The following is a 22,486-nucleotide window of genomic DNA, read 5'->3' as shown; positions in this document are numbered from 1 at the left end:
GAAGTATCCTGTATATTTAGATAAACCCTTGAAATTCCAATTCACACTCTGAGAACCCAAAATGATTCTAAGCCAATTAGTACCTGAGAGTTGGTCATGGTGACCTACTTATCACTTGTCATTCTCTGAAGACCCATCAACTAAGTTTGATGATTCTAAGCCAATTAATACCTAATATTTTTTAAAATTATAACCATAAAATTTTATAAGTAGGTCAAAGTGACCTACTTTTCAATTGTTTTACTCCAAGGACCCAAGATGCAAAAGTTTGATGATTCTAAGCCAATTAGTACCTGTAATATTTAATTAAAGCCATAAATTTTCAAAAGTAGGTCACCGTGACCTACTTTTCAGTTGCTGTACTCCGAGGACCAGAGATACATCGACTGACAAAGTTTGATGATTCTAGCCAATAAGTACCCAAAATATTTAATTACAGCCATAAATTTTCAAAAGTAGGTCACGGTGACCTACTTTTCAGTCAACCTACTCCGAGGACCAAAGATGCATCAACTTAAAGCAAATTTTGACGCCTCTAAGCCAAATAATTCCTGAAAATATTAAATACAGCCATAAAATTTCAAAAGTAGGTCACGGTGACCTACTTTTCAGTTGTTGTACTCCGAGGACCCAAGACGCATCAACTGACAAAGTTTAAAGATTCTAAGCCAATTAGTACCCGAAATATTTGACTAAAGCCATAAATTTTCATAAGTAGGTCACCGTGACCTACTTTTCAGTTGTTGTACTCCGAGGACCCATGACGCTTAAACTGACAAAGTTTTATGATTCTAAGCCAATTAGTACCCAAAATATTTTATTAAAGCCATAAATTTTCTGAAAGTATGTCATGGTGACCTACTTTTTAGTCGACCTACTCCAAAAACCCATGAGGCATCAACTGACAAAGTTTGATGATTCTAAGCCAATTAGTACCCGAAATATTTAATTAAAGCCATAAATTTTCAAAAGTAGGTCACCGTGACCTACTTTTTAGTCGACCTACTCTGAAGACCCAAGATGCATCAACTGACAAAGTTTGATGATTCTAAGCCAAATAGTACCCAAAATATTTAATTAAAGCCATAAATTTTCAAAAGTAGGTCACCGTGACCTACTTTTTAGTCGACCTACTCCGAAGACCCATGAGGCATCAACTGACAAAGTTTGATGATTCTAAGCCAATTAGTACCCGGAATATTTAATTAAAGCCATAAATTTTCAAAAGTAGGTCACGGTGACCTACTTTTTAGTCGACCTACTCTGAAGACCCAAGAGGCATCAACTGAGAAAGTTTGATGATTCTAAGCCAATTAGTACCCGAAATATTTAATTTACGCCATAAATTTTCAAAAGTAGGTCACTGTGACCTACTTTTTAGTCGACCTACTCCGAAGACCCAAGATGCATCAACTGACAAAGTTTTATGATTCTAAGCCAATTAGTACCTGAAATATTTAATTATAGTCATATAAATTGAAAAGTAGGTCACGGTGACCTACTTTTCAGTTGACCTTTTTTGAGGACCCAAGATGCATCAACTTACAAAGTTTTATGATCATAGGACTTAAAATGTCCAAATTATGCCTCTAAAACGCTTTGAAATCGAATGCCTGCAAAGTTCAAAAAGTAGGTCACTGTGACCTACTTTTTAATAAATATGTTTTATGGCCCCAAGATGCATCATCTTACAAGATTTAATGATTCTAAGCCTCCCCGTATTCGAATTAATGACCTTAATTGTTTTAAAAAAGTTTAGCCATAAAATTCAAAAAGTAGGTCAAGGTGACCTACTTTGTAGTTGACGTACTTTGAGGACCCAAGATGCATCAACTGACAAAGTTTGATGATCATAGGCCTTAAATTGTTCAAAATATGCCTCTAAATCATTTTGAAAAAGAATGGCCGCAAAATTTAAAAAGTAGGTCACCGTGACCTACTTTTGAGTCAACATGATATGAGGTCCTTAGATGCACCAACTGACAAGATTTGATGGTCCTAGTCCTTATAGTAAGCAAAATATCAACATTTTAATAAAATGTAATTTTTGGTCAACTTTGAAGTGACCTTGAGACCACGCCCTTTGCCCCAGGGTAAATCCCCGTGCAAATTTTAATCTACAACATATCCTCATCCTTTTGTGTAAGTTTGGTGATAATCTGCCCAGTGGTTCTTGAGAAGAAGATTTTTTAGCAACCAGTACTTTTCTTTCTATTTTCCTAATTATCTCCCCTTGTTAAAGGGTCACAACACCAGTTTTAGTATAAAAGGGAGCCCTTGGGCCAAGGATACCCTGTGACAAATTTGACAATAATTGGCCAAGGGGTTCTTGAGTTATGGCCCATATTCTAAAAAGTTTACGCACACCGCACACCGCACAAATGGCCATAGCATTAGCTCTTTGAGCCTTTGGCTCAGAAGAGCTAATAATGTTATACTTAGAAGTACAACTTAACAAAACAAGAAACCGAAGAAGTTGGGACAAACAACCCTGTGAAGTTAACTAGCCCTACTGTGAATGACTTTTATTATGCATAAAAAATGCTGACCCAAAGGGCACATGCCCTCTGCAATGTACTAGCCCAGATTGAAAATCCACTGGCCCCAGACCAGCGGGCCATCAATTATTTTGAGCCGTGAACTGGTTACAAAACCAGTAATGAAAATTTCAACTGATTATGATTTTTCTCACAGAAAAGTTAATAAACGAGTTAATCATTGCCATCCTTATTTTAAAAATACTTTGTGGCAAGTTTGATTTAAACTGGTCCAGTAGTTCTTGAGAAGAAGTTGAAAAATGTGAAAAGTTTATGCATGACCCAAGCCCTTGCTCATGCAAAAACATACAAAAACAGATAGAAATATTTTACCATGGTTACCTAGATAATTCAGTTAACTTATATCAAAACCACCACATTGTCATATAAATATGAATGAGAGTATTAAGTACTTTTAAAGGGTCCAGATCAGCATTCAATCAGTATCAAAGTATAATGTTGAGTTTTGTATATATGCCTTTTGTCTTCAATGGTAACCTGTACTTATACTTAAATATGGTCATTGAGGAGACCACTTATAATTAGGCATAAAGTGGACCACTGAGAAAAACTGAGTAAACTAAATTAACTCTTGATATCAAGTATATACTGTATATAAATATACCATTCTAATGATCTTATTCACTGTATGCATCAATACCCTGTATTGTATTATACTGTATATCAAATTGAAACTTATTTATTGTGTCACAACTGAAGTGTTGCTGGACTGAGAGACATAAAGATGAACAATGTGAATCCTATAGAGCTTTATCATTTCATGCAGGCCCTGATTTATATTCAATCAGTGATAAAGTACCTTGCACTTATATTTTTATATTTACCTTTGTCTGCTATAGCAACCTAGTTCTTATACGTTATGCTTAAATATGGCCATTGAGGAGACCACTTATAATTGGGCATAAAGTAGACCACTGAGAAAAATTTTTGATATCAAGTAAATACAATATAAAAATACACCATTCTAATGATCTCATTTACTATATGCATCAATACCCTGTATAGTATTACACTGCATAAATTAAAACTTATTTATTGTGTCACAACTGAAGTGTTGCTGACTAAAAAACATAAAGATGGACAATGTGAATCCTATATAGCTTTAATATTTCATGCAGGCCCTAATTAACATTCAATCAGTGATAAAGTACCTTGCACTTAGATTTTTATATTTACCTTTTGTCTGCTATAGCAACCTAGTTCTTACACTTAAATATGGCCATTAAGGAGACTGCTGATAATTGGGCATAAAGTAGACCACATAGAAAAAATGAATATACTTAATGGGAAAATTTTTATTGTACTCACTGTTGATAGCAAGTACATTTATATTCATGTATTACAGATATATACAGTGGCACCTTGTTTATCTGGATGCCTCTGTCCCCAACAAAATCATCCGGATAAATGAATCGTCCAGATAAGAGAATCACCTCTTAAAAAACCCTCTTCAAAGCATGTATATATGCATATACCGGTATCAAATGTGAAGGCAAAGGAAAAAAAAATTAATAGTTTGGTTTATCGTTTTTATTTTAGTTTAAAAGAAGTAATTAATTAAAAAAAAAATATATTAAAATGTAATTAACACAATAAAAAAATGGATAGGCAATTTTATGCTGTGACCTCCCTTATTAACACAAGGAATTTTATTCACCTTCTCTTTGGCATGTGACTTCATGGGCTGAGCAAATTTGATCTACAACAGTTTTATTTTACCCTATTTTATAATTATTGAAGCTCATAAAAAATAATGGCATCATCGTTGAAAATGTTCAAATATAAACTAACCCCAAAATATTCATTACTGTACAGGACTACTAATAGTAACCATGGTAACTGAACCAGGTGAAAGTTAACTCACTCGCAATCAGTGAAAGTATTGTAATTGTAAACATTCAACATGAATATAAGCCATCTTAATGTCAGTTTATCAATATTTTTTCTACAAACTTTAAGTTTTAATTTGGATTTAAAAAAAATACCTTGAAAAACGTAATAACCTTCAATACCCAATGCCAGTTTTATATTTCTTTTCTAAAGTTACATACGTTTATAGGTGGACTATTACATTAAAAAGAGGGACATTTCTTCATTTATGTACCTTATTAAACTGTCCTGTGAAAAAAAGCGTTTCAAATACATTTACGTTTTTATAGAAATGGAAAATCGTATTTTGAACTAATGCAGTCATCATGATCAAAGTCATTACGAAATCACTCGTTTTATTGTTCATTTTTATTTTTAACTCTCCAAAATTCTTACGAATTTAAAGATGTACACTAGACAAAATTGCTAATGCACCAGCTAAATAAATTAACATTTTTCTTTTCAAAACTTGTTTATGATGTTTTTGATATATAATTATGTTACTTTAATAAAAAAATGAGACATTTAAATGTTTTAACTGATAAATAACAGCAATGTTTACTGAAGCATAACCACTTCATAGAAAAAATTAAAATCATATCCATACATTTTTGGTGGAATAAATTTTTATTTTTTTCTTTGTGGTTGTGTTCTTTATGTTTGTACTAATTAAAAACTCAGAAAAAAAGTTACACCTTATGCGGCATTTGACTCTAGAAGAGCCTGCTAAGGCAGCCAGTATGGTATCTGCAGGGGGTTCCTTTGAAGAAATTTGTGAAAAATTAAAACAATTCAAAGATTATGCATTTCTCTGGTGAAAAATTGCTGAAAATGAATTAATGATCATAAAAATGTTTACAATAGATATCAACGGCATTAAATGAGCACCACACAATAACTTCAAGATTGCTCCACAAAATTGGGGTATCCGGAAGTTGGGTGGATTTGGTAGGGACACCAAGGCACTGGATGACTACTAAGCAATATGGTAGTCAATCAGGGTATATCACTTGATTTTTAAGTGGGAGACTGCTCCCGTCGCAACTTCACAGACCACCATCGGTAATAACCAACTTCATATCTTGGCAAAAACGGTGCACAGTACACGTTGGGACATTGGTTTTCGGACAAGAAGGTCCTTTAAGGGTCTTGACATGACACCAAGATATTTGTCAATCCAACTGTTTTGGAAAAATTGGCATATTTTATATACTAGTACCAATCAGGAAAATGATCAATTCACAATTAAGAATAATAAGTGGTGCGTTAGCAATTTTGTCTAGTGTATATATGGTAAGCAATATGATTTTGAACTGTTTCTTATTTAATTAATGCACAGTGTACTGGTGTAAGCTAAATTCTTCGAGCTTCATAATAGACGTGTAATTTAATTGGGGTAAATACACGCTAATTTTAGACCTATTGTTTGTGGGTCACAGGTACCGCCTTCAAACTGACTGCATGGCCAATGTTTTTACAACAATTAACACTACTGCAAGATAAGTGTGAAAAAGTTGTTTCTTGAAAAATTAGCGTCCGGATAAACGAGTCATTTTTTAATAAACTATTATGTTTTGTAGTAGAAATCTACCGTCCGGATGCGGAACACTAATTTCTGGACTGATGAGACAAAATAACATGGAAAAAATCTATTCCCAAAAAATATCGTCCAGAAGGTGAAGTGTTTGGATAAACGTGGTGCCACTGTATATACCATAAATGACTATGACCTCTGGTACAATATTGTCGGAGAAAAACAATCAATTAAAGCTGAACATGACTTGTAAATAGGCATACACCATATTCGATTATATTATCTGCTATATCAGAACCGGGGTATACTCTTCGCATTTGTTACACCTGACTGCTTTATTGTCACAGGTATTAGAGTGGAATGGTGACAAGTGCTCATGCTGGTTATCTTACATTGCCTTTGTTTATTTATTTTAATGCAGTTACTTACGTGTACTTGTGTATGTTTGTATACTGCACTGACCTGTACAACTTTTGTAAGTTTCACTGGCATCTTTCTCTCCTGCCGTGAAAGAGGTACACAGTAATTTTTTGTAGCTACCGAGAGCTATGTAGTATACGTCAGTCTGTCTATACAGACAGGTGACAACAGATTACACTGAACAGTGACTAAGTGAGTGGATTATATAGGGACCCTACGATATAGCGTGAATAAAGGAATATGGTGGAAAAATTCCTTTTACACAGTGTGTTCAGCTTTAAAATCACTAACTTTAAAGCAAACTAATGGATTACATACCTTTTCCCATAATTCACTTCAAATTCCTACTCATCTTGTACTGCTACTTCAGAATCTCACATGTATACATGACTTTCTATAGGAACATTATTTCCTACAATGTACAATCACATTTTAAAATATTCAAATATTACTTCTAATTGGACATAATTGGTAGTTCACAAGCTAGACAGCTCACTCAGTAGTTGGATTGATTGTTTAATTGTATGTCGTTTTACATCCTGCTTAAGAATTTTTCACCAAAATAGAGACGTCACCATATAATGGTCAACAATCTTTTCAACAGCTTTTTCTAAAGAGTTTCAGGCTGTCTTTACTGCAATTGTCAGTCTACATTACCACCCATTGTGGTATACTGATCCCGATTTGTTTTCATAAGATTTAAGTTTTAGTGTGATAACTGGATATAAAAGTAGAGTGTCATGAGCTCATCAATGCTAATTATCAAAACACTACTTCTAGAAAATCAAAACATTTAAGTTAAATTAACCATTCAAAGTATTTTTTTGAAAAGTAACAGGGGTCTAGAATTACGCTTACCCGTTGCCCGGGGCAAGTGAAATTCATCTCGGGAAAGATAGTTTTCATGATAAACTTACCCGAACGGGAAAGTAATAAATTTCAGGCTGAGCCAGGAACACTTTTCAAGTTTATTAAAAGAAATCAATAACAATAAACATCCAATTACATTGTATTAGAATATGCACAAGTCTGCTACATTTCGTTTATTTAATCTCCAATACTTATCATAGGAAGTCCAATTTAATCTCCAATACTTATCATAGGAAGTCCAATTACTTGTATAATATTGGAACCAATCCGGAAAGATCTCAAAATTACGGAATGGCTTTTAAAACAGAAATGATGTTTTGAAAACAATGTTTTGTCAAAATGTGCATGATTAAATCAATAGATATTTTAACAAAATAATAAACAAGTACATAATAATTGCTTTTAGATGGTGTATACATTAAAACCACACAATAAAAAAAATAACAAAATAGAGTTGTTTATATTTTTCTAGATTTTTGTTTTCGAGTTCTGTATTTAATTCAATTAACGATATGTTTTCAAATAAATAAACCAGTAAAATTAAATGATTTTCTGATATGTTTTCAAAAAAAAAAAAAAAAAAAAAAAATCAGTAAAACTAGATGATTTTCTCTTTCTTTTTGGGGGCAAGTGAATTTTGAATCTGGGCAAGTGGATTCCCAGTCATTACTTGTCCGTGGGCAAGTGAACTTAAAAAAAAATTCTAGACCCCTGAGTAAAACAAAGGTCAAGTGAACTGTAATGCTGGTATCTTTCATTATAATTTATGACAAATTGTGCACATGCTAAATAGCATAGACTTACCTCTTTTAAATTATCAAAAATATGCTGAATATTGGCACTTTAAACTTTCTTATACGTAGGTTAAAGGTAAGTTCAAGGGTCACAAGATTGGCAACCATGGTATTTAAAAACATAGGTAATCAGAGATTACAGAGCTCACCTCAACGAATGTTGTCTTTAAGTAAGGCAAAGTTCCACACTAAACTAATAATCTAGGAGTGTGCATCCCTAGATGCAACATTTATGCAATTTTGGTCTGATAGGGCTTGCAGTTACTTGGGAATAGACTTATTTGAAAACTTAGAACTAGTCACTCATTCAGAAAATGTAAGTCAAATCCAGCATTCGAATCAAGTTTTGAGATTGTTCGTCCCTTGATGCATCATCCATGCAAGTTTGGTTCAGATAGGCCTTATAGTTACTTGGAAATGACATCTGCTCCAAAAACATTAACCTGGTCACTCATCCGAAAAATATAGATCAGATCCAGCATCCGAAGCAAGTCCAGTAGTGTGCATCCTTAGATGTATCATCCATGCAAGTTTAGTCAATATAGGGCTTATAGTTACTTGGAAATGAGATCTGCTCCAAAAACTTTAACCTGGTCACTCATCCGAAAAATGTAGGTCAGATCCAGCATCCGAAGCAAGTCCAGTAGAGTTCATCCTTATATGTATCATCCATGCAAGTTTGGTCAATATAGGGTTTATAGATACTCAGAGTTGGCGAAAGATGTAAAAAATCTGTCGGACACAGTGTCCTACAGATTGTCAAAAAATCACAAAAACCACAGGACACACTAAAAATTTGCCGGACCAAATGTAAAAAAAAAACAAAAAAAAAAAAACAACAAAATATGTAAAACTGAATTTAATTAGGAAATACTTGAATGGACTTTACTATATAATTCGTGCATGGCACACAAAACATCATTTGCATATCGTCGTCATACCTCAGCCACTGTCTTTCTTTAATCCACTGTGGATTAAACTTCTTACACTTTTTGTTAAAAATTCTTTTCTTTTGAGCTATCAGTATCAGCTTTCGGCACTGACTTTCTTTTTACTGACTCTGTCCACTTAATATTGGCCACATCATAGCACATGTTTACTTGCCGCCTCGATACCGGATATACATGAACGTTACATAGAAACTAAAATTGAAAGTTCCAGTATATTATTCTGATTCCCCAAAATATTTAAATCGCCTTAATACTTTTAAAATATTCTCAATATAAATTTAATCATCTGAAAATGAAGTTTTGAAAAATAATGTATTATTTCATTTATTTAATTATTTTACTATTGATTATTCTGAAAAATCTACCGGACACGGTGTCCGACATGGTTCTAAAATTTATCGGACTTAGACGAAATTTACCGGAGATCGCCGGCGGGCCGGTGTCTTTCGCCAACTCTAGATACTTGGAAATGACATTTGCTCCAAAAACTTTAACCTGGTCACTCATCCGGAAAATATAGGTCAGATTCAGCATCTGAAGCAAGTCCAGTAGTGTGCATCCTTAGATGTATCATCCATGCAAGTTTGGTCAATATAGGGCTTATAGTTACTTGGAATGAGACCTGATCCAAAAACTTTAACCTGCTCCAAAAACTTTAACCTGCTCCAAAAACATTAACCTGGTCATTCTTTAGCTGAAATTGCAGCATCTGAAACCTTGACTGGTACAATGAAACACACTAGAAGCATTCTCCATGCATCTCTGACTAATATAGGCCATAGAAGTATTTGAAAAGAAAACTGCTCCAAAAACCTTAACCTGGGACGCCGACGGTATTACATAAGCTCCCCCAACTTCGTTGAGGTGAGCTAAAAAGTCATAGTGCCAAGCAAAATGTTAACCAAATATCAAAAACAATTAAACCTCTTACAATTCTCGAGATATAAGGTGTGACAGATGGACAGACAGACAGATGCCAGGTAAAGTGATCCCTAAGTGTTGCACTACGGTGCAGTCGACTCACAAAAAATGTTCTTACAGGAATAGACATTAACTTTCAGATTTACTTGCCCTTCAGGCAAGTGATCTCAAACTTTGACTTGTCCGAACTCAAATTGTTATGACAAGAAAAAATGTGACCAAATACACTACCGTCAATTTCCTTGTAAATTTAACCTGTTAACACACACTGCCATATACATGTAGCAATAATTTTCATATGTTTAAAAATTATTTTTGGTAGGATTCTTTTGTGAATTGTGATTTTCTGAGATAACTGTGAAACAACGCTGAAGGAAGATAGTTGCTACGTAACACACATCGATCTTTACCTTGATCAGGATACATCGTGTTACACTGTACTTATATTCTTTGAGTAAATAAATAATCCAATGTCCAAATAAGAAGTTAAGGACAGACGATACGTTTCTCAATAATATATAATTTTTTCTAAGATTTTGTCATTGAAGTATTGCTACTTTAACATGTTTACTTGCAAAAAATTGAGGTACCTTACCAGGCATTTGTGCAAGATACCAGAGGATGTTTTTCCTATAAAATCCCTTTGGAAAAAACTTAATTAGCCAATAACACATTTTTTTAGTGTTTCATTTTTTTAAGACAATTAGAAACCAGTTTAGAAATCAGAAGGTAATTAAAGTTCTGAATATTTTCCAAATAATTCAAAGGTATTCAAAACAGACATTTGAGGAACGCACCGTCTGACCTTAAGAAAGATGTTATACAGTGAATAGACGAACAGCATATTACCAGGGAAAAAACGGAATAACGAACCGGATTTTCAAATGAAAGGTATAATCCAAAAATGCTGACAAGGAATTCTGAATGCAAAAACAATGTCAGTCAGGTACCTGGCGGAAATCAAGTCTTCAATTTATTTTTTTTTATATAAATTAATGTGAACTAAATTAATATGTACATTTCTATGAAAAAAAATCACTTGCCTGATCGGACAAGTACGTCGCAAGATTCACTTGCCTGAACTGAGAATTTACTTGTCCCGGGCAATCGGACAACCGTTAATGTCGATCCCTGTGACTTATTTATAATTGGAATGACTAGTAAACACCAAACTGAACCTAACCTGCTTAAGTGAGCCAGTAGTGCCCAGTACAGAGCAACAAGTGCTGTGAACAGCGAGTGAAGTGTGACCGATTGATTGTTGTTTTATGTCCCAGTTGAGAATTATTTCACTCATAGTGAAGGGTTAAATAATTACAATAAAATGCAAGGAGGCAAGTTGCCTCACCATAACCTGGTTCTTTGTGGCCCTATTTTTAACCTTCATACCCATCTCCACTGGGAATTCATTTCCTCCTCCTCCCCACCCCCCAAACAATCAAGTCATGACTCCATAAGCAGCCAAAGGCTGTAATGGGCAACTAGTTCATTAACAGCTAGGGCTATCAGGAATTCAAAGTCACTGAAGTTCTTTTGGTTTTTATGATACTATCAAACTATCAGTCTATCACTGAGTATCTGCATGCTTTAAAAGTTAGTATTTACCCCTGATTTGCTTTAATTAAAGCTTTTGTGTCTATTTTCTGCTAACAATTTATTTACAGTTTATAACTAATAAAGCAGCAAATATACCTTACCCCATGTTGCAGATTCTCTTCATCCAAGTAACTGATGTACATTGTACTTAATCTCTTCATCTGTTCATCTGGATCCTTTCACTGCATTCAGACAGTACCAGTAACTGTTATATATGGATATATTTCCTTGACAAAGCAGTCACTTTTTAGGCACAACTGCTAAGTTTGCATCTTTATCAGCATTGTTTATTAATGAAATGACAAATTCCATCAGACACACCTGCAAAAATGAAAACAAAATCTATTAATTTACATATAATCATGTCCATATTCTCTTGACTTCATTATTATATAATTGAACTGTTTTATACTGCACTGCAAATATAAAGGGCTGGGATAATACACTTTCTTCTACAATTCTATATCTAATATACTATATTAAGTATCACAATATTTATGCTACAATACAGATCACATTATTTTAATCGGTTATAAATTTTTCATTTTACATTAAAATGTGACAAAGTTTGACACCATGCATAATTAAGTCTCTAAAAATTTACAATTTTAGTCATGTATATATGTTATGCAAGGGTGTATCTGTCAGTATTTCCAAAATTTATCAAGCATGACATGTAAATTGATACAAATATTTTGATTTCTGCTTTTCTTTTTCATGAAGTTTGACTTAAATATTCTTTGATAATTTTTAAATCAAAATAAAATCAAAAACTTTTAATTTCTTCATTTTATTTGCTTGGAAAATAATTATTTTTTTTCTTTTGTATTTGTATTTAGTTTCAAACTAGTTCTACATGTATATTAGCTAATCAGTGAAAATCTGTAAGTTTGATTTACTTCAGTTTACATGCCTTTGTGTGCATTATATTACAAATCATGGGATCTGTGCTTGTAGGTGCACTCAATGTTTTAAAGTTATTCATAATTTGAGAATTATTGTCTCTTTTTTTATTGTCAGTATATTTAAACCAATATTTTTTGGTTTTACAAAATAATATGAATTTATATTTACTTTTTTAAAAGAGATGATGCGAATTATAATTTCAATTTTAATTTTGTTTATATATTGTTGCTGTGATCTCAATAACCTAGGTAGAATGTTCTAATCATTAAAATGATATTGTCCTACGGACCTGGTTTAACAATAGAATTCGTTCCGGTGTATTGGCCATGTAGCAAAATAAGCAAGTTCGATAACTCGAACTGACTGCATTTTCTATGAACAATCTAGAGAGTTCCGAATTCAACATGGCGTGTAAATTTGAAGCGAGGAAAAAAGGTTGAGAAAATGAGTTGAATTTTCTTATTTATATGGATTATTTTTTAGGTTAAAAGGCATATAAAATCTCAAAAAGGTTTGTTATGATTAATTTGATAGTTATTTTCAGTGCAATTTTTTTTGTATTCTTCAAAATCATTTCTGAGCAGATCCTTTCCAATAAGCTACATTGCTAGTATATGGGACATATAAACTGTGGTGATCGAGGGCTTGTTCCGAGACACAGTTAGATTGTTCTAACTAGCAATAACCCAACACATGTATCTTGTAAGTCGAACACATGTATTTCACAAATTCAATAAATAATTCTAAAAAAAGAAGAAGAAATCTTGTAAAAAGGTATTCCATAGAGAAAATTACCCAGAAAACATTGTAGCATAACAAACACTGACATATACTCAAACAAAACTTATGAAAAATAATCAGATAATGGGTCAAAATCACACCAGTGACCACCTACCCTAATCATCTGTTATCCACAAAAAAAAATTATATACTTATATGTCTACCTACTTCCAAAATTACATGTTTTCCAAGATCTTACAAAATTATTTTTACAGTATGTCTCTTCAAATATTTGTTTTCCTGCTTAATAGTACTGATCATGCTGATCAGACGATAATGGGTGGGTGATATTAAGATAGTATGCCCTCATAAACTTTTAATCCCAGACCTATGAACCAGTGATTAATTTTAAAAATGGTTATCATGGGTCCAAAGGACTCCCCTTAATGATAACAATGAGTCCCATGACAAAATCAGACTGTGTCCAAATCCAAGGGTCATATATTAGATATTACAGAGGTTATTCTGGTGAAATATAAAGAGTACGGAAGAGCAAATGCTTTATTGTTGCTGTGAGTAGTTTTATAATTTTACTATCAATTGTTCAAGTAAGAGTACATGATTTTGTGTCATAAATATAATATATTGTCAACTGTGCACTTTGGTTCTATTTTTAGATCGTACATACGATCTCACACATTGTAATGTATCAGTCATAAAATGCAGAGAAGCAGAATGAAGCAAAGAAATTTTAAGAAGAAATGAAAAAAACAGTCAGAAATAAAAATGATTAAATTTTAAACTTCTTAGCTTGTAAGGAAAAAAAAAATGATACAGGTTACATGTATAGCTTTTACAAAGGTTTAGTATTCGCTTCAGAAATGTTCCACAGTATAGACATAATCAGTGATAATCAAACTATGCTATCTAACTTTCAAATATTTTCTGATAATTGCTGGTTAATTGGCTGCTAGGGCTGTGTCAATATATCTATTAATCAATACGTATCGAATATTCAGGAATGTATCGTATCGAAAAATAACTTCCAATATGTATCGGGCAGGCAGATTTTCTTATAATTCTGTGAAAAAGTTGGGAATTTCAGTCACCAAAGGTTATTTTTAACTGTTTTGAATTAAAAATGATCAGTAATGAAATAAGCATTAAGGAGATATCACATCTTAAATAACTATTGCAAAGTACATAGACAACTATATTTTAACATATTAGTTTTACAACCATTAAAAGTTTGAATTTGAAGTGTACTCTGTAAAGACAGTGAGACATGAACTTCCAATTTGGTAATAAAACACCCAGTTTTTATCAAATCTATGGATTAAATAATGTACAAGGCTTTTTTGATAGACTTGTTAAAGAATCCAATATATCGCATATCGCTTTATAAAATATCATATTGTATTGTATCGAAATATTTTGCTCAATACACAGCCCTATTGGCTGCAATTGTGAACTCTGACCTGTTGTTGGCAACCTTATATATACCTGTTAAAATTGTTCATGTATATCGCTTAGCACATGGATATGATGCAATCGGTCAAGTTTAGAATCGAATTATACCAAATAATACACGTTCTTCTATAAATTAATTGCATCCATTGGGATGCACATTTATTAAAATAATGCGTCCTGAGCAAAATTTGTGCATAATTTATGCAGGACGCACACCAAAATGAATCATTGATGAACACCATATTTTTTAGCACAACATACAAAGAACTATTTAGCAACCTATGATCTACAGAACATGTAATCTTCATAATGCTAGCTCACATCATAAGGAATACATGTATGACTAGCTGCTTGCATGACGCAGTGGTTTAAGTGTTTGCTTTAGAATAGAGTCGCAGATAATAAAGGAGTTGATCCTCACATACGGGTTCGAATCCCACTGCAGGATGTGGAGACTGGTGTTCAAATGAAACTGAGGTCCCATGTTGTAGTAGGTGCTGGCATGAACAAAATTACTCACTGCTCAAGGGTCCTGCGTACAGAGTATTGGTTCTCAAGTGCTGGCTTTTCAATATGAGTGAAAAGTTATCAAAAGAAACATTATAGAAACAAATAAATATGACTATAAATAATTCTCTTTTCTTACCATTATGGATGCTGTACATGTCCCTTTCGATAATGAAAAAAATCTTTTTCTGTCAACTTCTCATTTTCTCACCCGCTTTTTCTTGCTAATCTTCTCTCCAACATACTGGAGAAGGTATTCTCGCATGTTATGTGGTACCAAACACACTATAATAAAAATAAATGCAAACAAGTCAACAAAATCTAATTTATTCAGAGACTTGGTTTTATATGTCTCGGTCTGTCATAAATCTCACCCTAGGCAGTTAAAAATTTCCCCAGAAATCTGCAGATCTGGTCAGAATTTTAAAACATAATTTCAAAAAAAAAAAAAATAATTCATGGGAAAATATACGGGATATAAATAGCCATTGTACAAAATGTAGGAAACTTTCCTGGAAAGTTTAGAAATTGAAACTGTAAAAACATTATCATACCATCAAAGTCAAACCATGTCCATGCTGATCAAGACTCAACAATGTATTAACTAACCCGATCAAAATTAAACCGAACCCGACCGAAAGCCTCTAATGTACATATGTAGAAATACAAGTAATACATGTAGACTCTGCATAACAATTTTATTAAAATAGAAAAAATTATTGCTTGTTATATGATTTTATAACTAAATTGAGAGGATAAGCAAGTTATTTTCTCCATGGCAACTGCATAAGATAAACAGTAATTTTTTTCATTATATGAAAAAAAAAAGAAGCTTAAATTGCTCAGGATCTGTTTCATATGAATCAGGACTTGTTCAAGCTTGACAACAAGCAATTTTTCTTAGGGTCTCTTTTATTATTTAATTTCAACTTCTTTCTGAAATTATGATTATCTTCTAATATTTCTTTTCAAAATGAAACACTTACATGTAATAGGTTTATAAATAAATGAAACATTTAAAAAAAAATCAGTAAATACAGGCCCGTAAGAAGCAATTTCAGTTTGGGGGAGGGGGGACAGCCATGCATTTTCTTTGAGGGGCACTAACAACCAAAAATTCCTTGACAAGCTTTAAAAAAAAAGAAAAAAAGGTCATCAGGCATTTTTATTGAGGGGGCACAAGCATATAGTAGCTATGTTTTCTTTAGTATTCTATATTTCGGCAAAATTATTGGGGGCACCCCCTCCCCAACCCCTCCGTTCCTACTACGGCCATGAAATAAAGTTTTACATGATTGTTAAGTAATAAAGACAATGCAATAAATTCTGCAAAGTAATTCAAATAGTTGAGGTAATTTTTTACTTATGTGTAGACTGATTTAATTTACTAGTACTTTCATAATTATAAATATATATTCTCCAATAAAATTAGAATAAATTCATGATAAAGGAAATCATTTGCCTTGAACATGTTGAACATGCAATACATTTTTGAGTCATTTAAGTTGTTAAAGACAAAATTCTCATTTGCCCAATTAAACTTGAGATACTAATTAAGTGACCTGTAAAGGTATTTGTAGATCTCTAATAAAATCTGGGAAATTAAATCAGCAGTGCTGTAGATCGAAACTCTTTAACGGTGGTGATGTTAACTGAGTCTACTATTATAGAAAAAATATTGCAAAAATTATACAGTGTATCTTTTGTTACTCAATCATGGAAAGTGTAATACATATAACTATTAACTGATATGCTCATCACTGATATAACCTGTTAATTAATCCTCCATTCATGCCAAAAGGTACAGTGCAATAGATTGTTTAGAATATCATTGGCGTATAATAATATTATTACTTTCTACTACATGTAATGTGTCGGCTAGTGTGATGTCACAGATTTAACTTGAGGCGCAAATAATGGGTAAGCAAGGAGGCTGATGCAGACCTAATATAACACTTGAATTTTGGCTTAATTTTTATTTCCAGTTATAGGAATATTTTTGTCATTAAACAGAAAGTTAGACTGTAAGTATGGGTACAAAAATGCGCATTGTCAAAAATGCTTTTTTTTTTTTGCATTTGCAACAAAATGAAATTAATAGATAACATTTATCATCAACTTTTCTTCCCCCTTTTCAACCAAATTTCTATCCTTAAAAAAGATTATGAGTAGCCTACAGCCTTTTTGCCTATATGGAATATACACCACAAAATATTTCCACCCATCCTGCACCCAAACCCCACTTCTAACCCGATTAAAAATATTAATCTGGTCCCTTTGAATTTTTTAGCAGTTTGTAGCCCTTAATTCCTCTTTATTTTTAAAGATATTTCAAAATTGTTGCTATATTGGGCTTGTCCAAATCAACTTTATGTTTTATGTACAAGAAATCTAAGAGGGATGCTGTCAGATACATAAATTTGTATGTACATATATGCATGCATGTATCCGCTGCCATAGACATCAGAGATGTGGTATCGTGGTTGGAGGGGGTGGGGGCTCCTTCCCTCCCCCAATTAATCTTTTACTATTAAAATTGTTCAGGAAAGGCTGGTTGGATTAAGCTGTGAAAAATGTATGAACCTAAAAAGACCTTACTCCCATTTCTAACCCAACCCTACCCCACGTATAATAGGAAATTAGAGTTAGTATTTCAGGTAAATTATCGAATATTTAATTTATCTCTGCCCCCCTTTCAAGAACGATACCACCAACCTAATATTATGCTATTTATATATTTATGAATAAGCACAGATTACAATTATTTTGTTCAAGTAATCAATTGTTAACGATCTGTTGAAACCACGCTGTTGGTAAACTACAATTCGAATTCCCTCCATGCTAATAAGTATACGTAAGTCTTTATCAATGAATAAATACCAGACGTTTATTTAGATATTGGGTGCATAGTATATAGTCAATGTATCATGAATAAGTATTTTTAAAAAATCATAATTTAATTGTTATTACTTACCAAAATTTTGTCTGACTCCTATTTCTCCGAAGGTCGTAAAGGATACCGAGGATTTCCGAAAATTTTCGGAAGGCATTGCGCACGAAAACCTTGAAGTTGATGAACACGAAACTCTAAAACTCATTTTCTCGTAAAAAGTTTTATTCTATTTAGCAAATTGTACATACCAAAAATTAGTGGGAGAACATTATCTAAAACTAAATACTAGGAGAAATAAGACATATATAGCAGATCTTATTTAATTTTGCAAGTTTTAGCTGGTCTACATAATGACGATATATAATAATACCAATATATACGTTGCTTGAAATTTAAATTTAAAAATTTCTATAATCATAAATTTTTGGCATATTTTTGGTATTTAAGGGACAAAAATATACTTAACTAAAATTAACTATTGTCAATTTAATATTAAAAAGCCATTAATTTTCTGTTCAGAGAGGGTCAAAATGTTAAGGCGACCGGTTTTGGTCTACTTATTCTATGAGGCTACTTAATGCCAATATATAAATATGAGCGGTCTACTAAATGGCACAACCATATATATATATATATATATATATATATATATATATATATATATATATATATATATATATATTATATATATATATATATATATATATATATGCGCTTAAAATATCACAATCTGTAGAGGCCAGAGCAGTTTTTAAAGATTTTGACCGAGATGGGAACGGTTTTATTGATGAGTCTGAACTCGGGACAGCATTACGAAGACTTCGTCTGAATCCTACCCTTAAAGAGATACGGTCGATGATTGAAGAAGTGGATAGAGACAGTAAATATTTAGATTTCTGCTTTTATTATCATATGTGTTAAATATGAGCTACATACATTTTTTATAGACTAAAACATTTTCTAAAATGTTGCAAACTTGTAATACATGTGTGTGTGAGGGTGCGTGTGTGTGTGTGTAGAGAGAGAGAGAGAGAGAGAGAATATACCCTTTTTATATCAGCGATAGGGCCGAAAGCCTAAGGACTGGTACTTAGTATAGTCAAGGGCTGATACAAGGTGTTGTAAGGCTTTATTTAAGAAGAAAGTTAATTCAACTTTCAAATTCATTTCAAATTTTCAAAATTCGTAGATTTTAGTATAACAAAAAAATTCTTTTTAGGGACAATAATTCAAAAGCTACGTCTTACTGACAATGTACATATATGTTTCTTCAAAATGGCGTTCTCCTTTCAGATAATCATAAAATAGATTTTAATGAATTTCTACACTTCGTAAAAATAACGTACAAACACCCTGAGGAGCTGAGGTGTCACTTGATGGAAGCGTTCAAAGTATTTGATAAAAATGGTGACGGGTTTATAACATTTATGGAACTGAAATCAGCAATGACTGAAATGGGAGAGTGTCTCTCCGAGCAGGAATTTAAAGAAATGATTCGAACTGCGGACCTCAACGGAGATGGAAAAATTAATTATGAGGGTAAGATATTTCAAATTTGATGTAGTTAATAATAAAAATAATATATTTCAAAGAAATATTCATTTCAAATTAAACTGAAAAAGAATCATTATTATTTTTAATGATCATACTTACAATACTTAACTATTCGAACTAAACACTTTTTTGTGTTGTAGAATATGTCGCAGTGATGTGCATGGATGCAAATGGGAAGTACCCAAATTAGATTTTGTACAAAAAAAAATATCTGAAATCGACAATGTGTTTCATTTGGCAGCCGCTTAAATATTATTTGTTGGCTGCCACTCAGCTTTTATCACCATCGTCAGATACATATAAAAGCAATTGGCGGCCGCAAGATAAAATATTCTCCTATTCTGGAATCACTGGGCTTCCGTAGGTTTTCTTTCAACATGACATAAAAGGAGTTACACATGTTACTATCAAGCTTCAGCTTGATATCCATGTGGTTTAAATAAAATAAATTTGTTTTGTAGTTGATGACACTTTTTGAATGTCATATATATATATATATATATATATATATATATATATATATATATATATATATATATATATATATATATATATATATATATATATAAAACATTTTTTTTTTTTGAGTGATTGAGTGAGTATAATACTGTTTATTCAAATTAAGGTAAAAGCTTCATGCTATTTCTGAAGCAGTTTTATTATGACACATTTTCAGTATCGAAGGATACTAAGATTCCAGCAATGAAGTGCACGTGTCTGGTTGTACAGTGACTTTTAAAATAATAACACATCTGTGCATGTAAAAAACAACGTTTATACTAACATGTAAGCACGAGTCCAAAAATGGTAATTCATAGAAGTATATACATGATAGCATCATGGGTTATAGCTAAGAAATAAAAGTATTTTTCTTGAAATGTTTCTGGCTTTTAAATTACACAGACAATTAGATGGAGGAATCTTGGATTTTCTTGAGGTATGAATAAATTTTGATTGTATTGGAATGGCTTTCACCGACCCAGAGATTGTGTTGACTGTCTATAGCAAGCCCTCTCGTATGCCACCAAAACCCGGTCCATTCAGGTTGTAAATTTATGAGTGCGGATAGAAATCTTCCATCACAACTCAGAATTAGAACAGATTTACTGTATCCATCGTATACCAATATATTTCGAAGCAGATCACAGCAGATACCACTTGGGTAAAATTTCTTATAAGGATGGGACCCTGTGTAGGTGAACCGGTGATCACCACATTTGTGGTGGACAATAACCGCGCACTTTTTCCAGTCTGAGACACATATATCCCCATTGTAATTTTCAGTAACATAATGGGGAACAATATAATCTGGAGAAAGTATCTGTTGAATTTGTTTTCCAGCTTTGTCAAATCTAGTTATCCTTGCTCCAAGTCTCTTGTCTTTTAAGGATCCAATTAATATATCACCTGAATATTCAGAACAATAAATACTCACAGGCTTCCAAGTCGGATTAGAAATGAATGCTTTCTGTTCTGGGTCATATTTATCATTTTTAACCATTCGCAATACTTCTTTCTTCCTTTCGTTGATACAAAATAAATCCCCATTTGCTGCAACAGTGTGAAAACCTGAAGATTTGTCCTTTGTGATTTCAATTTTACAGACATGCCCATTCAAATCAGCAAGCATAAGATTACCATAATAATCACTGACCCAAAAGTAGTCATCGTCTGCGAGAGATATGTGACGACAACCCTGAAGACTTGGAGTACTGCTTATAATAATTATTCCAATACAATGTGCTTCTTTCTCAGTTCCACAGTATATTTTGTGGTCTTGACAAACTCTTAACTCTTCAAAGTAAGGTTCAGTATTCGTGATTTTTCCTATGTACTTTTCAATGCTTTCGGTGTTTATAGATGGTTCAGACTTGAATGAAGGAAGTCCGGGTTTGACTAGATCAGGTATGTGGAACGTTTTGGATATAATTTTTTCGTGGAATTCAATGACAGATTCGGGGGTTGTACAATGTTTAAGATCATCAAATTCACCAATAGTTTTATACAAATATTGCATGTGGGTATGTAGGATTTCTTTTTGGCGATTAAATGCATGCATCAAAGTCTTTTCCAGACATTGTATTTCTTCATGTGATTCTCTTTTCACATTTTTTATCATGTTTTTCAATCGTTCCGTATTTTCATCCACAGTTTCCCTCATTTTGTTTATTTGGTTCTTTACATTTCGAACATCTTCCTCTATATCCGCATTAAGATTATGACAATGGTAAGAGATGCTCTGTCGAACATTGGAAATTTTTTCAATACATTGCTCTCGCATTTCTATAAGATTCTTCTTATTAATTAAAACATGATTAGTGTGCCCACTCTGGAGATGAGTCGCACATACTTCACATAGTGACACCTTACAATCTCTGCAGAATTCTGAAGATTTCTTGTTGCATTTTTTACATGGCTTCAGATATAGGCTCAATTTGCCAAGTCCTATAAATTCTACAACGTTGTGGCTTTGAAAATGAGAATCTTTACATTTAATGCAGAGGAATTCATTGCAATCATAGCAGTAAAACTTTGCACCTATCATGTTTTCTTTTGGACATATGCCACATTGCACAATATGTTGGCCAGAGGTATTCTCTCGAAGATAGAGCACATCACCATCAGACCCAGCGGCCATGTTGTTAATTAAAGAAGGGTCTGAAAAATAATTGTTTGCTAAATGATTTAATCTTAAATACGGATTATTAGTAATCAGTATCTATTGTCACAAATGTTTTCCCACTAAAACTTTTCTTTCAATTTTATTCTTTAACATTATTATTCTCACCCATTTTTTTCATTGTAATTGTAAAACAAAACCAGAAAGTTTATACTTACGTTTGTTAAAGTAATCAATTGAGAATAATATACAACAATACAGCGTAATTAAAACATAACTCCTCTACCCTGTCATAATCTGAGAA

At 32.6% G+C, this 22,486-nt stretch overlaps 2 protein-coding genes across 2 annotated transcripts in view; one reads left to right on the top strand and one right to left on the bottom strand.

The window, feature by feature from the left end:
* Nucleotides 1-19,799, top strand: part of LOC133181935 (calmodulin-beta-like) — a 29,351-nt gene extending 9,552 nt beyond the window's left edge. The window contains exons 2-4 of the mRNA XM_061316585.1: nt 18,745-18,888; nt 19,302-19,547; nt 19,703-19,799. Coding sequence (XP_061172569.1) covers nt 18,745-18,888; nt 19,302-19,547; nt 19,703-19,752 — 440 coding nt within the window. The 3' untranslated portion in view covers nt 19,753-19,799. The remainder of the gene's footprint in view (nt 1-18,744; nt 18,889-19,301; nt 19,548-19,702) is intronic.
* Nucleotides 19,800-20,469: 670 nt separating this feature from the next.
* On the bottom strand, nt 20,470-21,843 carry LOC133182484 (uncharacterized). The gene has a single exon (XM_061317330.1). It carries the CDS (start codon nt 21,841-21,843, stop codon nt 20,470-20,472), a length of 1,374 nt encoding a protein of 457 aa, XP_061173314.1.
* Nucleotides 21,844-22,486: the final 643 nt, after the last annotated feature.

The sequence above is a fragment of the Saccostrea echinata genome, unplaced genomic scaffold, assembly GCF_033153115.1.
Source record: "Saccostrea echinata isolate AGI-Se365-2 ecotype Australia unplaced genomic scaffold, CSIRO_AGI_Sech_v1 ptg000009l, whole genome shotgun sequence".
NCBI classification, from domain to species: Eukaryota; Metazoa; Mollusca; class Bivalvia; order Ostreida; family Ostreidae; genus Saccostrea; species Saccostrea echinata.
Note: the sequence above shows the minus strand (reverse complement) of the source record. Positions and strands in the feature narration are given on the sequence as shown.

What these genes read in the sequence shown, in the direction of transcription:
- LOC133182484 (XM_061317330.1), bottom strand. Translation starts at nt 21,843, where the DNA reads ATGCGAGAGCAATGTATTGAAAAAATTTCCAATGTTCGACAGAGCATC.